Source organism: Drosophila gunungcola (genome assembly GCF_025200985.1).
Source record: "Drosophila gunungcola strain Sukarami chromosome 3L unlocalized genomic scaffold, Dgunungcola_SK_2 000002F, whole genome shotgun sequence".
NCBI lineage: Eukaryota > Metazoa > Arthropoda > Insecta > Diptera > Drosophilidae > Drosophila > Drosophila gunungcola.
In genome coordinates, this window is record NW_026453178.1 from 2894946 (window position 1) to 2918204 (window position 23259).

Below are 23259 nucleotides of genomic sequence, written 5' to 3' on the forward strand. Positions count from 1 at the left end.
AACTGCGGATTCCTTTGGGGAGAGTGCCATTTACAAGGGAAAAATACGATTCTAAGTCAAGCGACCTTGGGGCTTTGAGACGAAAATAAACCAAAACTAATTGAAAATTATAAAGTATGAGCATGACTTTGGATTTTAGATAATATAATGGTAGGTTTCTTAAATTAAATCAAAGATTAGGTCATCTTAAAATTACAGATCTTACTATTACATTTTTGAACAAGAACTCATTTTTATTCCAATCTTTTTTTTTACATCAGTTATGACATTATTTCAAATATAATTTTAAATTGTGGTAGCCACAATTTGTTTGAAAAATATTTCAGTTGTATATTTACAATTTTTATTTTTACCCTGTGTTTGGCTTTTTATTTTTTTACACAATTAGACAATTGATTTTTAACGTAACGTAAAAGAGAAAACAAAAGGAATAACGGACATACACGTTTTTAATTAACTTTACAATGTTGCCCTGCTAATGGGGGAAACTCATTTGAAGTCATATATTAATTAACCAATTAAATGATCATTGCAGATTGATTGCACATTGATTATATAGTATTTTTTTATTTTATTGTACTTTATTAGCTTCCATTAAAACAAACTTGCTGCGAAAAGCGAACCATTTTTTTTTCGATTTTAAACCTATTTTCACAACCTGATTTGTGGGCTCAATAGTGATTTGGTTAATATTAGATAAATTAGCAAACAAAAAAGATTTTCGGACTTTGCTTCAAATATGTCATGAATTATGCTAAAACAATATTTATATATACTAAATGCAAAATATTTGGGGTTATTACTTTTAATAAAACAATGTTTTGGCGCATTAGCTTGAAAACTGAGAAATTGAACTGAGAATTCGGAAAAGGTGTTGTAACCTGAGTTTCTCCCATTTTTGGGCAACCTTTCCATACGGACTAGCTCTAATCCTACGCTACTCCTAAGCACACCCATTGTGTTTAAAGACTTAACTCTCGATTAGCATTTACTAAGCACAAGTTGCGCGCCCCGGTGATCTGATCATCGAGGCCTTTACACTCTTCTTCCTCGGTTCTCGCCTGCAATCCACTCCCCACTGGGAGGCCACTGGGGATCAAATCCTCTGGCGGTCGCCTCACTGCACTGGAAGCTCATGGAGTTCTAGCTGCCGTCGCACCAGCTCCCTGCTCAGGCAATGGCAGCAGGAGCAGGCGTCCTCCGTCCTTAAATCTGCATTTGCATTTGCATCCGCATCCGCATCCGCCGCCATCGCCAGCTGCTCTCACACGCTCGATACCCGCTCGTTGTTGTCCAACAGCCCGCTGGCCACGCCCACTCCCACGCCTCCGCGCTGGCTATCGTAATTGAGGATCAGAGTGGAGGGCTTGTCCTGCAACAGGAGTCGTTGCTGGTGCTCCTGCTCCCGCAGACAACTGGGATGTCGGGCCAGGAGTGCCGAACCCTTCCTCAGCAGCTGCGGCGTGGCATTGCTGGACACGGAGCCCACATTGCCAGAAGAACCCGTGCCAGGACCCACATGCAGCAGACCCACTTGCTCCTTGAACGGAGCACCGCCTCCGGATCCAGCAGTGCCGTTGGGCGAACTGCGGTAGTAGCTCTGCTGACGGAAGGCCCTCATCTGGCGGGAACTGCCACCTGTGCCATCCACCTGCGTCACCGCCGTCAGCATGGATGGAGTGCGCTGCGAGTCGCCCCTAAGGATGCGGATTGGGTGGGGGAATGGACGATGAGGTACGGTGATAAAAGCCAGACGGAAAGAATTTATCAGTTTATTGCCAATCTTTTTTATGTACTTTTTGCGGTATCAAAATAATCATGGTAGTGTGGTAAAAAATCATATAAGTCAGAGTATATTGCGTGTTAACTCATAGTGGGCTGGAAAATTCACATAAGTCAGAACTCTCTGGTGATGCATGAAATCATAAATCATTAGACCGTGAACTTATCAAGAAAATATATAATTTGATTTAAAAGAAACACATTTTTTTATCCTTAGAAAAATTATTGAGTCGATTCGAGTTTTCAATAATTATGAATTTTTATCATTTTTACCCCACAAAAAACAGCCCATTTAAGCATGCGAATCTTTTTTGACTATCATGAAAATAAACACTTTTTGTGAAATGTAACTATTTTGATACGAAAAAGTTTCAAATTGCAGGAGTAATTTTGTTGCTCATGTTCATGTTTTGACAAGCTTGTCCACTCACCTGTTTAGGCTGTAGGCGTTGTTGTTGCCGCCGCCGCCACTCGACTTGCCTCCTTTGCCGGGACACAAGTGGAAGGCTCCGTAGATGAGCGGATTTACCAGGCTGTTGGACATGCCGAAGAAGAAGATGGCATCCTGCAGATCGTCGCCCAGCTGCAAGAATTGCGTAAAATTTAAATTAATTCCTCCATTCAGACCTTTTTTATAATTGAGTGGGCAGATTGTGGGCGTTTTGCGGTCGGACTCGGTCCTTTTTGCCACTGCCTGCCCTGTGCTCAAAGGTGCTTCAATGTAGTTTTACCCACGCTACCCAAATGGACTGTGTAAGCGCAAGTAATTGTGAGACCATATCTGGGAAAAATGCATTTACAAAAGTTTTTCTTGAATTTGTATTCATTTCTGTTTAAACTGTGCAGAATGGACTAAAAACTTGTAGCAACTGTAGAACTTTAACAATGATTCCCAGATGCAAAATAATTTTAAAACTGTAATTTTAGATAAACATGCTGGTGATTTGCATTTTTGAATTTGTTTCTAAAAATAAAATAAATTACTCAAAACATTTGGTATTAAAATTTTTTTTCTAAAATCGAAATGAAATACTCATAAATATTTTCACTATTTTAACAATTTCAAACATAAATATAAGTAACTAAATAGTTGGATTTTTTTATTTATTAATAGTAATCATACTATTAATTTAAAGTAAATTAATGATTCAATCAATACGATTGGTGTATTTACTCATCTATATGATAAATTCGTTGCTCTTGCCCAACACATTTTTTCCTGCCTAATCATTTCCCGTAACTTTACAGGATGCTTAAATTGCGGCCAACCGAGCTTGTGTTTTTCTTTTGCCATTCCATCCTTAATCTCCTACCTCGGCCAGCTTTTACGGTCAATCTCTGGCCAGTCATCAAAGTTGGGACGCCGTGTCCGGTGGCGCCGTTAAGGAAAAATTGCGAACGGCCGGTCGGGTGCCGTTACGATTAATTAAAAATTGAGCATAAGAAATCATTTTTATGTGCGTCGGGCCGTTGAAAAGCGTGGAAAAGATTGTGGCCCCAAACGGATTTGCCATCTGCGACTGGGTTCTCGTGTTTTACAGCCCCAGGCCCGAGCTCTAAATATTGGGCAGAACAACAAAGGATTCCCCGCCCATAGCCTATCGCAGTAAACTGACAAATCGACTGCTGATTGATGTGCCCTCGCATTTGGGCGATACCAGGAATCCTATCTGCTTGTCATTCAGCCCACCGGAAATTTCGTTGGTAATAGGAACCTACTTTAAAACTCACCCTTTTGTCTGGATTGAGAAACATGAACATAATCATCATGACGTAGTAGGGTGTCCAGCAGATGAGGAAGGCTATGATGATCACCACTGAAATCCGGAGCGACTTCATTTTGGCCTTGTGTATCAGCCGCTGGCGATTCGTTTGCGTGGGCAGCTTAGCCGTCGAATAGTTGGCCAGCTTCGATCCCTGGAACATTTTTTCACTGCCTAATGGATGGCAGAAAAAGTGTTTTCTGTGTTTCTAAAAACAAAACAATGAACTAACTTGAAATGGTCCGGAAGGTTGACATGTAGGTGCCGAACAGGATGCACAGCGGCAGCAGGAAGGTGAAAACAAGCGTGAAAGTGGCGTACATCTGCTCCTGCCAGTCGGCTGTGTAGAATCCGTGGGTGACGCACTGGTAGAACTCCTCCACAAAAGGACCCCGAGCCACGTGGAAAATGAAGAACTTCAGCAACATCCGTCGACATCAAAAGAAAACGCGAAGAAACGGAGGAAGGAATTAAAGGTCACTTGAATAATGTAAATTCTTTTTTAAATGGACATAGATATTTTTAAAGACAATTAACTTGTACAACAAATTTTTTTTATTTAAATATAAAGAGCAACATTTCCCTTTCCCTGAAAACGTTCAAATTATAAAACAAAATAAATGCATGCAGATACCAATTTGATAATAATTTTCTTTAAACCTACTAAGCACTAAAAATTAAATGAATAAATGTATTACATGTATTTGACTGATGTGTAAGTAACTTTTATATAATAAACATCGGATTTTATTAACTTCAGTTGATACCACACACAAGTGGTTGCATTTTACGGGAAAGTAAATACCGACATATTCTCATGGAAATCCACATGCGACCCATAGTAACAAATTGCCGACGCAAATAGACCCTTTGATCCGCTTCCCATTTTGCGTGCAAAGGACCTCGGTTATGAGTTAAAGCCCCTTTGGTTAAATTCCACGCAGTCTGAATATGGCCGTAATTGAGGGAACATTTTTGGGAACTCCTTTCAGTTTGCAGTTAAATACTCCATTGTTAGAGCTTCCTGTGCAATCAATTCGCCAGAAATACATTAGTTTCAACATTTCTAGGAAGACTACGCTAGAGGAAAAACTTCTCGGAAAATTTCAGGTCTGGCTGGCGCTGATAAAGCTAATATAGCGAATTTAGCGACCTGTTTTTAGCTGCCGTTGGTTGTGCCTGCGCATAGCTAATACGCTAAAAGTATTTTTATTTGCACTTTTTATGGGTTTCTTGTCAGCCGCTGTGTCAACAGCTGACCCAAATGGAGGAACTTGCCACGCACAACTAAGCGGCGTAGTGAAACTACATAAAACCCCGGGGACTAAGGACAAGAGGATAATCGTATAATGGTTGATTTTTATTAATTTTGCACATTTATAACTTCCAAGCCATTTCCTTTGGACGAAACGGCCAATAGATTGATTTAGGTCAGGGCCGCCCAGAAAAAACCCTCTGTAAAAAACGATAATTTTGGTTCCCTATTTGCTCCCTTTAAACAATGTTTTTTTTTTTAAACTGAATGCCCCGAAACTTAGTAAAAATTACTTTTACAAAAAACTTTTTATTCATGTGTTTAGTTGATATTTATATATTTGGTTTTCATCAAAAAGTTCTAGAAAGTTTAAAGAGCATTCAAGAGAAAAACCATTTCACACAAAAATTGATTCAAAAGTTGCAAGTTGCACCAAAAAACTTTATAAAAGCGCCTTCTGGGAGTGAAATGAAAGAGGTAGCAAAGGACAAGAACTTAAGTATTTCACATCAAATTACATTACTTGAATTTCTTTTATTCAGAAGATTGTGTGAGTGCCTTAGGTTCATTAAATTTTCAGTTCCAGAAATATACAGTGTAACACGGAAAATTTGTCCGAAATTTTGAAAATAGTTAAAACCATTTTGGTTTCTTTGGTTAAGCTAACCTTGAGGGCTCCTTTTAAATAAACACAGCCCTTAGATAACCTTTAAGTTTTGTTTAAATGCAAAATTAACAAAGGTTTTAAAAGTGTTGGGATAATTCCACATCAAATTGTAATTGATTCTAGGAAATTGAAATTTGTTCCCTTGAAGGGATATAAACGTTGTGCGTTGTTATTGCAATTAAACTCACAATAATACTGTCCTGGAGCCCTGCAAATAACTTTGAGTCTGACTCTAGTATGTTGCCATGTTTTCTTTGTGCTGACTTGAAGTCACATTGAGTATTATTGTGTCGGCAATGTTGGGGTGTGTATGTGTGTGTGTTGCCTTATTCGGCTGCGAGGTGGAAAAAGGAGCAAAATAAATGCCGCTGTTGAAAACATTTGTTGTTTATTGGCAGTCGAAGTGAAATTTCATTTCGGTTTTTTTATTTGAAACCAAAGAGCTCAGCGGTGCGTCTCATATTCGATTCGATGTGGCTCGTGGCTGCTTACAAACATGTGCTGGTTGGTGCATGGACGTGTGACATTAGAAAAGTTGTCCGGAAAATTGTTTGAGATGATTCCCTTATTTTTGGCCAGAACGTTTTGGCCACTGCGCTTGGGCTGTCACGTCTGTGAGCCGCATAAATTTTATGTCGCATGTTCAATAAAACGAAATGAAGAAAGTTTTCAAGCCAAATGGTCCAAATGGCATAATGATTGCCAAGTTTCGTTTAATTGGGTGTCAGTAGCTCTTTAATTATGTAACAATATGGGCGGCTGCCTAAAAATAGATGCGGCAATATCATAATAGCTTTTTATGCTCGTAACAACGAGCCGAATAAAATATTTACGACTAAACTGACGGCTAAACAAAGTTAGACCCTATTTTAAAATGCAAACCAATACATTATTTCCTTTTTGTTATGGTTTGTCAGACCGCCAACCCGCTTCAAAAACTGCCAAATATTTCGGTTGACGGCGGGAGGGAAGGAAAACATCTAAATGTAATTAGTCTCGACATTTTTGGTGGCATTTAAACAAGTCAGACACTTTGACAAGCAGGCACGCACACGCTTTTCACACCCTCCAGCCCAAAAACACATATTGCGAAAAGCGTGGCAATATAATCTCGCCTCGAATTTGGCAGTACGCTGGCAATTATTGCTTCACGCAATACATTATTCGAATAAAAGAAAACATGGTTCGCGAAGAATAGCGTCAGTGTGGTTAATTCACTTAATTAAAAGCGTTAAAATATAGCATACATTTGAGCGCAAGGCCGGGGGCGAATAAGAGAAAATGTATAAGTAGCATAATTCGCGTGGGGAAAATAGGGAATACTTTCCATCGCTTTAATTAAAAGCCTAAGCACTCTTCTATTTTGGGATCTCTATGGTGAATAAGTTGGTGACCCAAAGGTCCACTCGAATTTATGGCCAGTCAACACTTGATATTCAAAAATCGGGCCACAAAGGAGCAGAGGAAAGTTTTCAGCAGCCATTTTTCAATCAAACTAAATTAGTTCCTGCCACCTCCATGGAAACTTTGAAGTGGCTTTCTGTCTAATTACCTGCCTTGGCAACACCTCCTGAGCTGAATTGCCCTGGAAGTTGCTCCTCCAGGAGCAACAGTCAGAAACACGGCACTTCGGTTAATCTGATAAACGAGTTGGCTACACAGCAACTTCACCCGGGGCCATAAATCCCGGGCAAGTATTCAATCGCATATATTATACAATCAATGTGCCGGAAAGCTGGAGCCGAATCGTAGAACAAAGCGAGAGAATCCCATTAATGCAGTCCCATTCTGGCTTATCCGCAAGCTGGTAGGGAAAAGGAATATATCAGAGCCGGCCTATCTGCACACAATGAATCAGGAATATGAATAATGTCTGTCGTCAGGCAGACACTTGCCGCCAGTACGGAAACCGGATTCAAGATTCCGGACCTTTTTTTGTAGGTTACAAAAAAAAAACCCTTTGCTGGTCGGGTGGCCGGAATTCGATTGGATGTCCCATCCGACCGACCGCCCACCCGCCCACGGCACGTGTGCGTATGTGGGCGTGGCAGCGGCACATTTAGTGCACACTTGTTATGCGAAAGGCAATCGTTTTTAATGTCTGCACACATTGTGGCGCCAACTCAAGACTATTTGCGCCCTGCCACGGGGCGTATGCGTGCTGTAAAGTAAACATATTACTTCAACTTCATCAGCGCGCGGGCAAACTGGAGTGGCTTTTAGGGATGATGAGCAGCAGCTTTACCCTCGGGTTAATGGAACGCCCTCCGAAGGCGACTGCAAGTGGGCCAGATTATTTTCATAAGCGTGTCATAGCCGCACTTATCTCAAAAATTCTTCGACGCGAAAAAGACTTCTTGTAACTGCCTTTTCTTGGAAGGAAATAACCTGCACGCGCTTTAATCTTGCCCTGAAGTAAATCAATTTCATAGGAAAACATTTTTTTTTAAATAATGAATTTCCATAATTCAAAAGGTTAAGGTTAAGAGGTGCTGTTTGACCTTAGCAACGAATATTAAAATGCATTTGCTTATAAAATATTTTTAAAAGTTTTATAAGACTGGCAAACAATGGTTTTAAAGTATGAATTTATTCTTTAATGATTTATACTATGGTCTTATTTAAGAACATATAAATATAAAAACAAACAAAATAGACTACTAATACTCTATTAGGACTTACCTGTGGCAGGCTGAGCACCAGTGACAGAATGTAAGTTCCGCCGAGCAGTCGATGACACCTTTTGGCCATGTTGAGCGACTTCATGGGGTACTTGACCGCTATCCACCGATCCACTCCGATCAGCACCAGGACATAGGTGCTCAGATAGAGGCTGAACATCTGGAAGAGCTTGACCAGCTTGCAAGTGAGCTCGTTGGCCAGCCACTGCACCGTGTAGCACCAGGCAGCCTCCCCGATGATGCAGAACCAGGTGACCAGGACGTCGGCAATCGACAGATGGAACATCAGCGAGTAGATGGCGCTCCACGTGTGCCTGGAGTTGCGCCTCGAAATGCGGGTCTTGTAGATGTTCCAGATGGTCAGCAGGTTGCCCAGCAGGGAGAACAGTGCCATCACCGCCAGGACATACACCTTGAGCAGTCCGGAACGGGACAACTGGGGGGCGTGGTCCATCACGTGCTCGGGCACCTGTTCCGCCATTGGAGGCGATTCGTGCAGGCTGTTCGTGTGTGCCAGTGAGGAGCTATTGGCGATCGCGTAGGCGGGCAGGGGCGTGGTGCTGGCACTCAAATTGAACGCATCCGTTGCCACGCCCGCACCCGCACCCACGCCCACACTCAAGTCCAGCATTTTGAGTGTAAAGTTGGCGATGTCCGGAGCGGAGGCAGCCACGAGTCGAGTAAAGTTGGCCAATGTGGACCAGTTGCTGGCCACCTCGTTATCCGCCTCCAAGTCCATCGAAGCATTGGGAACGGAGGGCAGGCGACCGAAGGAGGCGGACGGGTCATCCAAGCCCCACTCGGCCTCCATTTTGGCTACTATCTCTCCCTAATTGGTTGATTCACTGAGTTTGGACGGTGGTTTAGGGTTGGGTGATTCCATGTAGGTGTATTACATTCTCTTACATCTTGGTTTGGTTATTTATTTTTACTTTTACCACTTATATAATACCGACATGATATCTTAAGTAAGTTCCAACTGAAAGTAGAGTAATATTAAGAGACATTAGATGGCTTTTTAATTAAAAATCTAGCTTTAATATTCACAATATTTTCTAGGTAAAACAATTTTACGAGAATAACAATTGAAATCATGGAGGCAGGCAACCATTGATTTCAGGAAATTTTGCGAAATGTAATACTTAAAGCTGCCTGCGTTGATAAGCTTCTGGTTTCCATGGTCTCGAAAAAATTCTGGCAGCAGGGCTTTAAATCAAATTAAATATGCATTACATCCAATATGATTTTCCAGGTACGGTTATTTGTTCGTGCTTAAACAGCAAAGTAATCTTCACAGCCTGGTTGAATTTTATTTTAAATAAGATTAAAACATACTTCTCTACTTAGATTTTTTTTCAATAAAAAACATTTTCACCATGTGATCTCCAATTTTTTTTTTTCAACTGTCTGGTTGACTTAATGGTATTCATTGAAAATAATATATGAAGAGGCTTGACCAAAGCCGAATATTAATTGGCTAGGTACAATTCACCAAACAATTTGGCAAGGCAGAATGACAGCAGAGCGGTTACAAATAAATAAGATTAAAATCTTTTTAAAAATCCATTACTAATGCAAAGTCAAAACCAGAGTTAAACTTTTCGGTAAAGATTTGCTATTTTAATTAAAATGCCGACAAAATCATTAACAAGATTCATTTGTCATTACCATTCAAATGTTAACTCTGCAATGTACAGTTATAAGAGTTTAAATTGCTATAATTAAAAAAGCAAAATCTTGAATAAATAAATCTGTGTAATTTAATAACGAAGCGAGGCTAATACTTGTTTCCGGATAAGATACAAAGTAGATTGCTGGATGGCACAAGTGGTCAATTCCAGCTGATTGAGTGTATATTGCAGCACTTTAATGACGCCACCCTGAGCGGTAACAACCTCATAATTGGTGGCGTCGCTGACCTGTGCAGTTGCAATTACCTGGAAGCGTGTAATTACCTTGAGTATTTGCGATTAGGTGCTGCAGCGAGCTTAATTTAAATTTAATAGATACTGTACAACGATGTTTCCAGTATCGCCTTCGCCTTAGAACTCGACTTTGACCATGCTGCTGGTTCTGCGGTGTAGGTTCAAAGTAAAATTCCATAAAATTTCATTTTCCAAATTAATTTATGTTCATAAATTAAATTGGTCGTTTGGTTTGCCGTTTGCTATTGGCGTTCCCTCGCCAATGGGAAAGCAATAAACCCAATTTAGCGGAACGCGTGTGCAAAACACATACTTTCAAATCGAATACGCGAATATAACAAAACATTTCTGCCCAACAGAGGCAGTTTAATTGAAATAAATCGTTACAAATTATACAATATGAATTGGACCGGTTCGTATGTGAATCGGGTGGACAACATGATGGCAGCCTTTTATCGCTAATTACCCGTGTGCAATCTAGACACTCGATTAAACCAGATTAATAGCTCATGACCTGTGCGGCTCGGTGACACTAAAGCAATTTGTATTTGATTGCCTCGACCCGTATCTTAAAGTGAAATTTCCCATTCCATTTGGCTCGTCACCCTCGCAGGCCGTTTAATCAACGCGATTAATACACAAATGCGCATTTGATTGATCAGCAGCCGAGGCCAGCGTCTGGGGTCCCAAAAAAGTAGCGAAAAGCACATCTGTGCCATGTTCTTGGGATCCCGATTATAATCCCATGGCGGCGACAGATGAGCAGCGCGAACTTAGGCGAAAACTTTTTAGCCAATTGTTTGCAACGATTTTGATTGATTTGCATTCCAGCATTTAAATCCTCAGCTCCAGAAAAAAATTGCTGTCCAAAAAGTCTAGACTTTTGCTTCTTTTCGATTCGCAATCAGATTTTTTCTGAACAAGTGCAAAATTTTTTGTCCACATATTGCAATACTTTAAAAAAGCTCCAATTAAAGAAACATAATTGCTTATAGAATTATTTGCATCTTGCTTTTGCGTGCAAAAAAACGAAAATAAATAAAATGGTTGTGCATGTATGAAAGCCTTCAATTAAAACAGCATGGAAATGCAACTGAGTATTTATATGTTCAGCAACGTGTCGTATATGTAACAACTGTGCAACTTGATAAAATATTTTTGTTGCTTTAAAAACTTGCTGGCATTGAATTTCTTTGTAGATCAAAATGAATGGTGATGTTGAAAGTAGTATCAATTTCACAACTTTATTTTGGTTGATTTTCAAAAGTTTGGTTTAAGAAAAAAAGTTTCTGTGAATGGAAAATATTTTGAGATGAGCCGCTTTTACAGCTCTTTTTTTTCAAGTTGCTTTTACGCAAACTTTGCCCATTCACTTAGATTGTTTTAATTCCTAAAGCAGTTTTCTGTTTTTCTTACGGCTCTACTTTGTAATTACTTGGCGAGTTCATAAACGGCCCGATTAACTCCAGGCAGACAATCCCTCTAACCCGATCCGCAGTCGATTTAAAAGGAAAATTCCGAAAACAATTCCCGTTAAGGGTACAGTGTCCCAAAAGTTTTCACGATAAGAACACGCACACTACTTCGAATTGTCGGGATATTTGCATTCAACTTGGCTAATACTAGCATTCTTTAGTCGTCGTTCATGTTTGTATTCACATTTCACAATTATTTGGACACTTTCGGCTTTGTCTATGCCGAAGCTGGGGTGTTTACACAGTTGGGCTGCTTTACCAAATACACGGGCTACTTGTCTTGGTCTTGCCAGCTTAAATATTAACATGCCATTAATGTTTTGGCAGCCCTGTCAGAACTCTGGAAGTTTAGCGGAGTATCCGAGTACTTTATTATATATCTGTGCCTCCAATGTGTGCACAATTCACTGTTTGCTTAACATCACATAGCTTTCATGAGCTCTTGAGCACTTGATGCCATTTTGATTATTGCCCTGGGTTAACCACATAGATAAGTCCGCAAACACACACGCATAAAAAAAGTAATTTCAGCGTTTGATCAGATGCTAAATTTAATTGAAATTTATTTAACCATTCTCGAATTAAATTATGTGCAAAAGCTGATTGAGGAATTATGCACACTTCATTGAAACGTAATTTACTCTGTTCCATTACAATGTTAAACTTTTAAACAAAATGTAAGTACGTTTTTTTTATTTTAAAATAAATTATATATATGTACCTGAAAAATAAAACTAACTTTTAAGCATGTTTTGTTATAAGAATAAATATTCAATTTTTAAAAAATATATATATGTATGTATATCAATGAAAATTTAATTTAAGAACATTTATTTAAGCTTAAGTTAATTTAGTTATTAAATTATATTTTTATAATTATTTACTTAACTAAACTGTAAACTTGCCTTGTGAGTTTTAAGCTTTTTATTTCATTAAAAGACTTATTTGTTGCTTATCAAGGACAAGTATAGCTATTGAAAATGTTACACCAAATAAATGCACACGTAGATTTTTGGTATTAAATAGCTGATTAAAAATTGAGATTTCACAAAAAATTCCCTTAGATCGGGATTCACTTAAATGCTAGAATTTCACTTGGTACACTTTGGCCTTTATTTGCCCTTTTTGCTTGCTTTTCGTTTATCTTATCACTAAGTTGCTCTGAAATCTGGCAACGTCAATCTCTCTGGTTTCGGCTTAAAAGTTTTCATCCAAGCAATTTTTGGCAATTTAATTTTTCCGCGCTTTTCAACCGATGCGGCACGTGGAGTTCTGGCAACTGATTTTGAAAAATCGAAGCGGTCAAAGTCAAATCGTCGCGCCATTCGTTCGAACCAGTTTGAGTCGCCTTCAAACATGTTGCAAGCAGCGGGTTCATTCATAAATCCAACGCCACCTGATGGAGCGACCCTCGCTCGTACGACTTGCAACTTGTTGGCGTCCCCGTCAAGGGCAATGCTCGGCAGACATTACTCATACGCGACGTTGGCTTATCCTGCCTGCACGACCATAAAGTTCACTCCCAAACCCTTCGGCCATTTCTCTGAGTGCCAACAAGCTGCTTTTGCTTCTGCGATAGTGGCGACTGGCGTGCCTAGATTTAGTAAGAAATGTTTATCTTTCTATAATGGAGCAGCAAAGCTATTTGGCCAGCATATTTATTTTATTTGCCCCAATTAGCTAATTTACGCACATGCTCAGGCAGGCAATTCAAGTGCGTAAACCCTTTTTCGGTAAATGACAAGGCATTAAAGCACGCTCACGGCACATTCCATTTGGCCGCCCTAATTAAGTTCCCACAAAATAAACAAGTAAATTTACCTGCCTTTAAGTGAAAAAACCTAAGTGTGCCGAAAAGAAAAGCACGAGATGAATGCTTTCATCAGTGGTTTTCACACTGAGAGCTATACCCGTCATTAGGCCGACTGGAGCAAAAAAATACAGAGTCGCCCAAGGAATCCATTTGGCAGGTAAGCAGATGCGAGTAAATACCGCTGGCAGGATACAAAGGAGTGCGACATGACAAATGACGCACTGAGTGGCAGCCCAGTCACGTGTGATGTACCGACAACAATGTCAGCCAATCTACGGGATGCTATCTCCCATAACCCCCCCCAAAAAAAACCCTTCTGGGGTATTGTTTTCCCGACACTTATGTGAGCAGAGGATATCGATGCCAGAAAGCTCTGTGGGAGCTGTCAGGATTTGTGAGCCGCTGCTTCAGGTTCATTTCGTGATCTCATCAAACGAGCTGCGACAACTGATGACTAAATAATTTCTTCTCCCGCCTAAGCATATTGTTTGCTTACCCATAAACAAAAAAATATCGTTCATATCATGAAAAATGATTTATGCAAATCAGAGCACTCGAATATTTGGGTGAATACTTTCGAACATTTCTCAACTAAATTTACGCAGTGCGCTGCGGCTGACAATCAAAATAAATTCTAATACATTACGACCCTGAGAGGCTTACCGCGTGTGTTTACAAAAAGAAAGAAGCTCGCCTTCTTTGAGCTGGCAAATTAATACCCGCATAATGGCATTACAAAATTGGCACGAGAAATGCTTTTGAATTACTGGCGCCACCATCAGTATTTTCATGCCGACACGCACTTTGAAATTAAATTAGGGCAAGTGATTCCTGAAACTTTCGGTGGCTGGGATAAAATTGAATAAATATCTAACTATTATGCACGCATGCCTTTAACAACTCGTGTGTATAAAACTTGCAACTTTTTCTGGGACCCAACCGAAAGAACTTTACGTTGTATAATCCCCGCAAAGTGCATAATTTGCCTTGGAAAATTATGGCTCCAGTTTGGGACTCCCTCTTCCTGTTTCTCCGGTGATTTATTTCACTTTTGCGCCAAGGTCTCGTGGAATTCGACTTGGATCCTGCTCTATGCGGAACATGTATGTTTGTGAACGGCTCTTGGGCCCCGGCGGAGATGTTATCCGGCGACTGGCAAAAGTTTGTCACTGCTGCCAAAACCTTCGAGTTGTGTGAAAAGCATGTATGTTTGTATATGCCAGACCTCGCCTCGACACAATAAAGGACGCCAGCTTAAAAAGTGAAATCGCCTGGCTTGCTCGGCTTTCTTGGCGGAAGGCAAATGACTGAACATCAGGATCCTCGCATCCCAGCATCCCAGCATCCCATCATCCCATCATTAGCTTCGGATGCCTCGCTGATTAAACAGGGAGAGTCGGGAAAAAATAAACAAGCATTCCCCAATATTGGGCGAGGTCCACGTCGTACACGTGCCAACGACTAATGTGCTGCTAGAGTGTGCCGCATAAATAATAGAGTTTATGAGTAAACGAAAGACACGAATGCCAGCACTCAAATCCCGATCCCAAATTGGCACAGATTGGAAAGGGGAGGCCAGGCAAGCTAAGTCGATAGCTGACAGTGAGTTCCACATTGACCCAAATCAAAATTTTGCATTGCAGAAATGGCAATTCAATAAAGAGAACATCTTGAGACATGTACATATAATGCAAATCGAATTAGGCAAGTTACGACTTTTGCGAACCGGAAAAGTTTCATCGCTTTCAGCCCACTGTGCCACTGTGTGTCGATTTGGGAAAAATATCGAACAAATTGATTTTCAGCTAGCTTTCGGCTGCGGCGTCCTGCTTTCTGCGGCTGTGGCTTCAACTGTGGCCGGATCCACATCCACTTGAGGCTGTCGCCCACAAACCCTGGAAAATTGTCGCACAGCCTCCCATGTTTTTCAGTTCGCTTTCCCCTCTTTTCTTGCACGGCGTTGTTCATTTTGAAAAGTATTCGAGCATATTTTTTATTTCTCTTCGACGTGAGCTTATGCCGGCTCTCGATTTTCTTTCCTTTTTGTCTCGGGTTTTCCTGGATTTTCCCCTCTTTTTTGGGCTTCCTCCGCTGTGTGCTTAAAACTACTTTATTTGGACATCTGGCTTTTTGAAGTGCCGCCTCCTGCTGCTGTTGTTGTCGCTCCAAGGCTTTAAACCAAAGTAAAGGAAACATTTTCGAGGACACATGCCTGAACGGAAGCCAAAATTCCCCTCTGCTGGAATGCCTCAAGTTGCAGTCCTCGGGGATGAGAGGAAAATATGCCAAGTGTAATAAGTATCTTGTAATAAGAAAGTTTATTCTTTGAATGACTTGTTAGCATACGTACGTTGAACTTGAATTTTCGTTTTCATGTGCGCCACCATATTGCGTTACTTGAACAGAACCAAAAGTATTTCAGTAATTACAATGCCTCATTCATAGTATGCGAATTCATCTATTTAATTCGTTTGATAACTTTACTTTGAGTTGGCACAATTCCTCTTCAGTTTATTAAAGGTCTACTTCCTAACCGAATTGAATGAATTAATTTTTAAAGAGATGAAACAAATAATTTTAACAGTCAGGAATTGAATTCTCCAGGGAACAGAAGAGCCTGTTATTCTCTTCCATGGACCATCGCCACAGCATTTCAATCATTCCGTTGTCAATCAAAGGTCAGAACTTCGGGAGGGCAATGTTTTAGTAATAAAAGGCTAATATATTATCAACAAATTTACCAGAGTTCATAAATTATTCATAAATTTTCCAAATCTGTACTCATTCATACCTGGAAAAATGTTTCAAATCAAATCAAAATTGATTTTCATTAAATTAAATTTTGTTTGTGGTTACATTTTCAAAAAATGTGTGTTGTTTGTGTTTTTGGTAGCTCGTGTTTTGATTTTTGCCCGGGCAGAAAAATTCCTAAACAATTTGATTGCTTAAATTTCATGTTGTTGTTATCTTTTGTATGTTGTGCATGTTGTTCCACCCGAGGAATATGCAATTAAAAAGAATACAGCCTTACGCCATCAACATTTTTAAAAGCCATGCTCAATTACGTGCCTATATGTTTGTTATGACTGTGTTCGAGCCCATGAAAACATTTGCCAGAATTACTTGTGAAGCGCTAATTAAACATTTTTACGAGCCTCGAATAAAAGAGCCATAAACGCATGCAAATATATTTGTGCCTTGGGCCAGCAGATGCGAGACAATTCCAGAGTGCGTGCCCAGATTCCAAGTGACTAATTGTGCCCAGATACGGATATTTGGGTCCTAGTCCCCAGCTGGGAAACGTGGCTGCCAATGGTGGATGCCAATCTGGACTTTGAACTTGACTGTCATTCAACTCCGGACGGTTCACGTCCAGGCAATTGACAATCTCGTTGCCATAATTTCTGTCTGGGCCTCGATGAAATCCCGCTGACCTTTTTCCACTTAAAACAAAATATAACAAAAGGGTTGCAAAGATACGGACACTCGAGCTTTCCAGCTAACAAATGTATATAGGGTACTTGCTTTGTGCAAGAATTTGTGTCACATTAAGTTATTTTAACGTGCCAAATTTACTATCTACAAATACATTTAATAGTCAGAGGTTAAAGAATTTCAATAATGCAAAACATCACTTTAAATATGGACTCTGTATTTCATTTATATTGTCTGAGTGTCAGAGAAATCGAAAATAGCTGAGAAAAGAGGGTAGAGATTCTGGCATTGTTTGCGACAGCATGTTTTCATTGATAATATAAGCAAAATTCAATTTTTTTGGAGTACCGGCCTGCCCAATTGTCATTTATATTTATTCATTTACTCACTCTGTTATTTAAAGGAGGAGGAACAATACACTTAAGACGTCTCCGGGAAATATCCCCATTCAAAAGTCAGTGGCAGTCATTTCGCTTCGCGCTATGCTCATTCATCAAACATAAAGCACCCGTTGTTTAAGCTATGAGTGTTTTTATTGATTTAATCAAATAAACAGGAGCTAAGAGCACCGAACAGAGGAGAGGGGGGGAAATATGAGCATCCCAGGAATTGATCCTTACTGCCACTGACAGCAGCCAGTTTTCCCGACCCAAACCTGCAAATGAAACAGCTTTAAGCAGGATATTTCCCCTGCCGGCAACTTGCGGCCTGGCTCGGCAGGTGTGGCTTTGGTCTAGTCGCAGATTTGGGGGGTTTGGGGGGTGGCCAAGGACCCCAAGCCCGAACACATCCTGCGACGACAACTCATTCCGGCTGCCGTGTCAAAAGCCACGCAAACAAGGAGCAGGACAAGCTGCAAATTGTTCGACATAAAGGAAACAAAGAAACGTCGCACTCATAAAGGCTCTTGCACGGGAAGTTTCCGTTTTGAGGGTCGTAAAAGGAATTGGGCTTTAAATACGCAAGGCCATTAGGCATTCTGTATAATTAAATTTGAATTTTCCCCTTCATTCCGCAGCAATGGCAATTAAGTGAATTTAGCCGCTTGAAATATCGCACTGCGAACCGATTAATTAGGGTTCCCTGCCCGGGGAACTTGAATGGGCACCCTAGTGCCCACTGATATATAACAATTATTAAATGCCACGAGTGGTGACGGATGCCAACAATTAGGTCGAATTAATAAGCCTCGCCTGTCATGTGTTCTAATTAAGCTAAGCGGACATTGCCTCATTATCCTTCCACCGATGAATGCCGCCATTGTGATTTGAAGACAGACTCGCACATGCATAATTGAATGCGTGCCGGAGTCACACAAATCTGTCAGACACACATACGTTTAGCTGCCTTAGCCGCACACGAACGGCATAAATGAGCCGGCTAATAGGCAGGACATCGGCCCAGGACACTCCCACGCAGTCCGGTGAAAAGCGGAATGAATACAAAATCATCAGCCAGCCTCTCCGGGGGCGATGTGAAGCATTTGTTTCAGAGTCTTGAGACCGGACCTTGGCATTTGAATCCTCGAGCTGGCTCTGTATGCATCACGTGCTGCCCAATGTAGCAGAAACTAACGCCAGACCTTAGCTCTCTGCGATAATGTCAAAGGGAGCTGAACGCAAAATGAACCGCAACCAAATGACTGCGACTCAAACCGCCATCTGGCGGGTAAAAACTTTCTATGGAGAGCAAAGTACTTCGCTGAGACAGGCCCGCCAAGTGCGAATAAAATTTTATCTGTGCCAACGTAATGCATGCTCAATAAGAGCCATCGACTATGGGCCTAATACCAAGTAGTGAGCGCCGTTGCTAATACACAACGAAAAAAAAACTGTTTGGTTTGGAATCATGAAATTAAAAATCTTATTTGGCCAAAAAAGAGTCCAACAGCCAGGACTTGCATTGTTTTTGCACAGCGACCTCAATTAACGTTCCTAATCACTTTATGCTGATTTGCAAAAGTTAAATATTTTTTAATTTTTTGTTAAGAAAAATTTGTTAGTAGTTGCTTAACAAATGCACAGAACTGAGTTTGCAATAGTAAACTTCACTAAATCGAGAAATCATGAATAAAGTGCATTTTTTGATGGAAACTATTCTCAATAAACTAGACCTTAAGGTAAACTTCTGCCAAATCATGTATCATATAATTCACCGTGTACAGTTGTTGACATAATCAGTTGAGGGACAAACACTAAGCCCGCACACGGTGTACAAGTTTAACAAGAGAAAGAAACCGCCACGTCAGCTGGATTTGCAGAAAAGGGAAGGCACTGACTTTAATGCGCTTAAAAATGTGACTGTTCGACGCAAAAGCATCAACGGTCAATTCGAGCAATAACAAGGCAAATCGGCAATAGCATCACCTTTTTTGTCTGGGCTCCTGAGCGTGGCTTAGCCTGTCATCGTCTTTCCAATTCGGGTATTAGACCCTGCCCCGAGGACCACGCAGGTGTTGGGGTCAGAACTGATACACAAATATTGGTTTACACGAGCCTAAGCCGATTTTGTTTTTAAACAACTGAAGGGACAAGCTGAAAAGCCCTTACATGGGTAAACAGAAACTTTGTCCTCAATGTGATTGACACATCGACTGGATGTGAAAAACACGCCTAACACTAAATACCTTTGCCCACTCCAATGTCAGAGTTAATCTACTACACGTTTCTATCATGGCGACACTTTGAAACAAAATTGCCGCACGATAAAAGTATCTCAAATCAGCAGGTAAGGTAACGCAATTTCCAAAACACTTAACTTGGTCCAGAGCCAAATTCGAAATTAAAGAGAGTGGATGGTCGAGAAAATTAATGGCGGTCGGGCTTTGCAGTCCAATCAAAATCAATAGACTTGGCAAATTGCTGATACATTAAGTATACGCCGTGCGGCCACGTCCATTACGCAGTGTCAATTGGCGGGGCGTGGGCCCGCACTTGCAGCTACTGTTTAAGTAAACAGCTTAATCAACAGGCCTAGATCGGCGCAAATCGAAAGGTGTTTTCGGCCGAAATTAGGGTAAAACGTGGTAAGCACTGTTGCCGAATTATCCCCCAGGAAGAAGAGCACCAGGAACTCAGTTCGGTGCGTGCGTTATAATGACTGGTGGGTGGGTGAGTGTATAGGAAGGAATCTGGTTAACAGGGGTCTTCATTCTTCTGAGGGCAATGTGCTGAAAGCAAAACACGCGCTGCCGATTCGGTTTTTATGCCAGGTATGGCAGCATCATTAAAATTATAAATCACCCGAGCAGGCCAGAGTTCCCGGTTAAACCAGTGCCCAATGTAGGGCAGCAGGGAATTGATGGGTGCCAGGTTCAGCCGAAGCACCTGTAAAGGTGTTAAATCAAAACACGGAAGACATATACTTAAAATAATAAAGCGTTCCTCGACCAACCGACCATTTTGGGCCATGAATGGAATGGCGCTTGTTAATGCGTCAGCATTGTGAGTTGGAAAAGCAAAAATATTTACACAGGTGTGTATCGCTACCATACCGAACTAGTTCCTCAGAATGAACATATTTACGCAGCTCTTTTGGGCACGTGCATAAGTGCCAGGTGGTCTATTGATTTAAGCCGCCGCAAACGAAAGGCGGGCAGGATAAAAACAAGGACATTCTAATGGGTGGCAGCCACAGACACAGACACTGACACTTGTGGATAGGGCAAGTTGGTCGTTGGCTAGCGCAAACAGTTTGAAGGAATTTCACTAGCAAACTGGTATTTTCTAGCAATGTTCGATTGTACGTAAACATCAAACAAATGTGTGTTTTCGGTAATTCATTCCCAATGAGCAAGGCAAATGTCAGTAGGTTGAGAGCTTCAGTTGTCTGGCAGAGATTTACCTTTCACCTTGTGTGCTTTTGTTTTCCATGTCGGTTCAGGGAACCCAAGTTCAAGAGCGATTTCAACCCATGGGTATTTAAGTGTCACTAAGTTCACTCCTGAAGTAAACAAGTAATCAAGAGTCACGACAGCTAAGTGAAAGTGTCTAATCACTGCTGATACAATCGCTTGAGAGCCAGCTAATGGAGTTGATCACTCAGAGGTGTCTGTCTCGGCAATTGATTTCTCCTGTCTCAGCAGCAAATACTTGAATATTCAAGTGAAATCGCCTCAGTGGTCCACACGTTCAATTAATTACCTCTTTTCAGTCGCTAGGCGATTTGCCCCAAAAAGTATGCTACGCTGTGCCATGATTTTATAACACAGCCTGAGGCTAATTTGCTTGGCACAACATAAATAAAGGCAACGGGTTAAGGAACTCATTCGTTAGGCAGAACAACAAACCGCAAAACATTTATTCGCAGCCAGCAGCGACTTTCGAACTGGCAGCACCTGTAAGGCAAAGACACCTGTGAGCAAACTGACAGCCAGTCGAAAGCAAAGTCTGGCAAATGCCGGTTTATTTATATTATTCCTCAGCGGATTGTTGTTCTTTTCCAGCGTTTTCCCTCTCGACAGATTCGCATCTGCCCTCATGAACTCCCAAAGGGTTTTAATATTAAGCTGCGCAGTGCAGCACCCCGTAGAAGGTAAACTCTTTATCAGTGTCTACAGCGAATGTTGCGGCATTTTTCACATGTTAAGCTTCGTAACTTACAAAACAACTTGTTAACATTTTGCATTTAAAGCTCTGCAGATCAAAGTAAACATATAGGAAGATTTATATTAATACTGGCAAAAGAGCAAGAGAAACTCCTTGTTTAGGATACATTTAATTTTTTAACTCTGGGAACTCTGTGTATATGAAGATTTGTTGTAAAGCTATTAATTATGTTATGTGATTTACAAATGACTTAAATTTAAGTATTTAAGAATTTTAAAGAAACCAAAAATGTATTATAAGTCCTTGCTAGACTTTTTTGGAAATAAATTAATTTACATTTTTAGGAGTGTTCTGCTTAAAATAATTAAATCAAAATAATAAGCAAAATACAATAATGACAAAAAACAAAAGCCAAAGTTTGGATACAAACTAATCGATTTACAGCCATTAGAGATTATATAATCTAATCATAGTTAAAGCCTTAACAAATTTGTTTAAGATGTTTTAAAGGGGCTTAAGCAATAAGCAAACGAAATTTATTCTATTATAACAGTTTAAGCCATAGTTTATTAAGCCAAACTTTATTTTTGTGTGAAATGGCTTAAAATCCCGAATAAGTATTGGCAAACATAACATACTTAAAATAAAAGCCAAATATTTCGGAATGTAGGAACACATGTTGCGGTCCTCAGCCCCAAGTCGTCGAGCACCGCAAAATGTGATTAGCAGAGCCAATTAGACAGGAGCATAAATAAACCAGCAGACGAAACTGGGAGGACAGCTGGGCATGGCCACAGCAAATAACGATAACAATAAGAGAGGAGCAACAGCAACAGCAACAGCACGATAATACATTTAATGCAGCGATTTAATTAATGGAATGTACGCAGGCCGGCCAAGCCGCCCGGCCACAGTCGGCTACGTGATTTATGGGCGTCGCTTAATTATTAAGAAGTTATGCAGAGTTTAAACATTTATTGCAAACAAAACGGCGACAACGCTCTGCATACAAAGTGGTTCGGTGGGCCTGGGACTTACTTTCGGCCCCTCGGGCCATTGGCCAGAGATCCACTGAGCGAACCCACTCCGCTGTCACATTTCACCCATTGGGTATCGCCTATTGGGGTTTTATGGGTTCTGGCGAGTGTTTCGGTATTTTGGCAGCCCCAGAACCACAGCCCAAAAAGTCGGACTTTTTATGAACCTGGCCGGTCATAAATATTTTATGCGTTATAAAAACTGCTGGCCAAGTCGTTCGGTCGCTTTAAGCTACTTTTCGTAATTAGTGGCATTTAGTTAAAAAGGCAATAAATACCTTGTGCGAGCGCCGGATGACCGTGATTTATGTTCGACTCGCTCTATGTCAAATTCAAAGCTAATTAGTAATAAAAAACGCCCCAAAATAGTTGGTTGAAATTCCAATAAATTAAAGCACCGCAGGATTTCCCTAATTCGAACACAGCCACTGGCAGTTGATCGCAATTACGGGTATCAGACAAGGCCAAGTGCTTTCAAATTGCAGTTAACCAAGGAGCCAAGTGATAATGTAAGCCATTTACACACCGTCAGCTCAAGGGATGCGGAAATGTGAAGTTAGGACTTTGCCATTAAGGAGCACCTCCGCAACGGAAATTATTATTACGGGCGATGGGCAAAAAACGGCAGCACTTTAACGGCCCGCTGGCCAGCCTAATCCATGACTGCTAGCGGTAATTAATTTACATTATTATCATAACAAACTGCTCGAGCAGCAGGAGCCGACCCTATACCGCCCACCTTACGAACATGAGGTTTCTGGCTCCTGGATCCTGCCCACTTGGCAACGTCTTCATTAATGCCGGGCGATTCAATTAAGTTGGCGAAATGTACATAAAATTATCCATTGTTTGCGGAACCTTTTTCAAGGTCACTCCACA

At 40.8% G+C, this 23259-nt stretch overlaps 1 protein-coding gene across 1 annotated transcript; it reads right to left on the reverse strand.

The window, feature by feature from the left end:
- Nucleotides 1-212: 212 nt before the first annotated feature.
- On the reverse strand, nt 213-11546 carry LOC128257646 (gonadotropin-releasing hormone receptor). Its single transcript, XM_052988740.1, has 6 exons — nt 11490-11546; nt 8150-9127; nt 3778-3961; nt 3514-3719; nt 2214-2365; nt 213-1697 (listed from the first exon to the last, which is right to left on the reverse strand). The coding sequence occupies exons 2-6, from the start codon at nt 8957-8959 to the stop codon at nt 1265-1267; spliced, it is 1785 nt and encodes a 594-aa protein (XP_052844700.1). The 5' UTR covers nt 8960-9127; nt 11490-11546; the 3' UTR covers nt 213-1264.
- Between the last annotated feature and the right edge of the window lie 11713 nt (nt 11547-23259).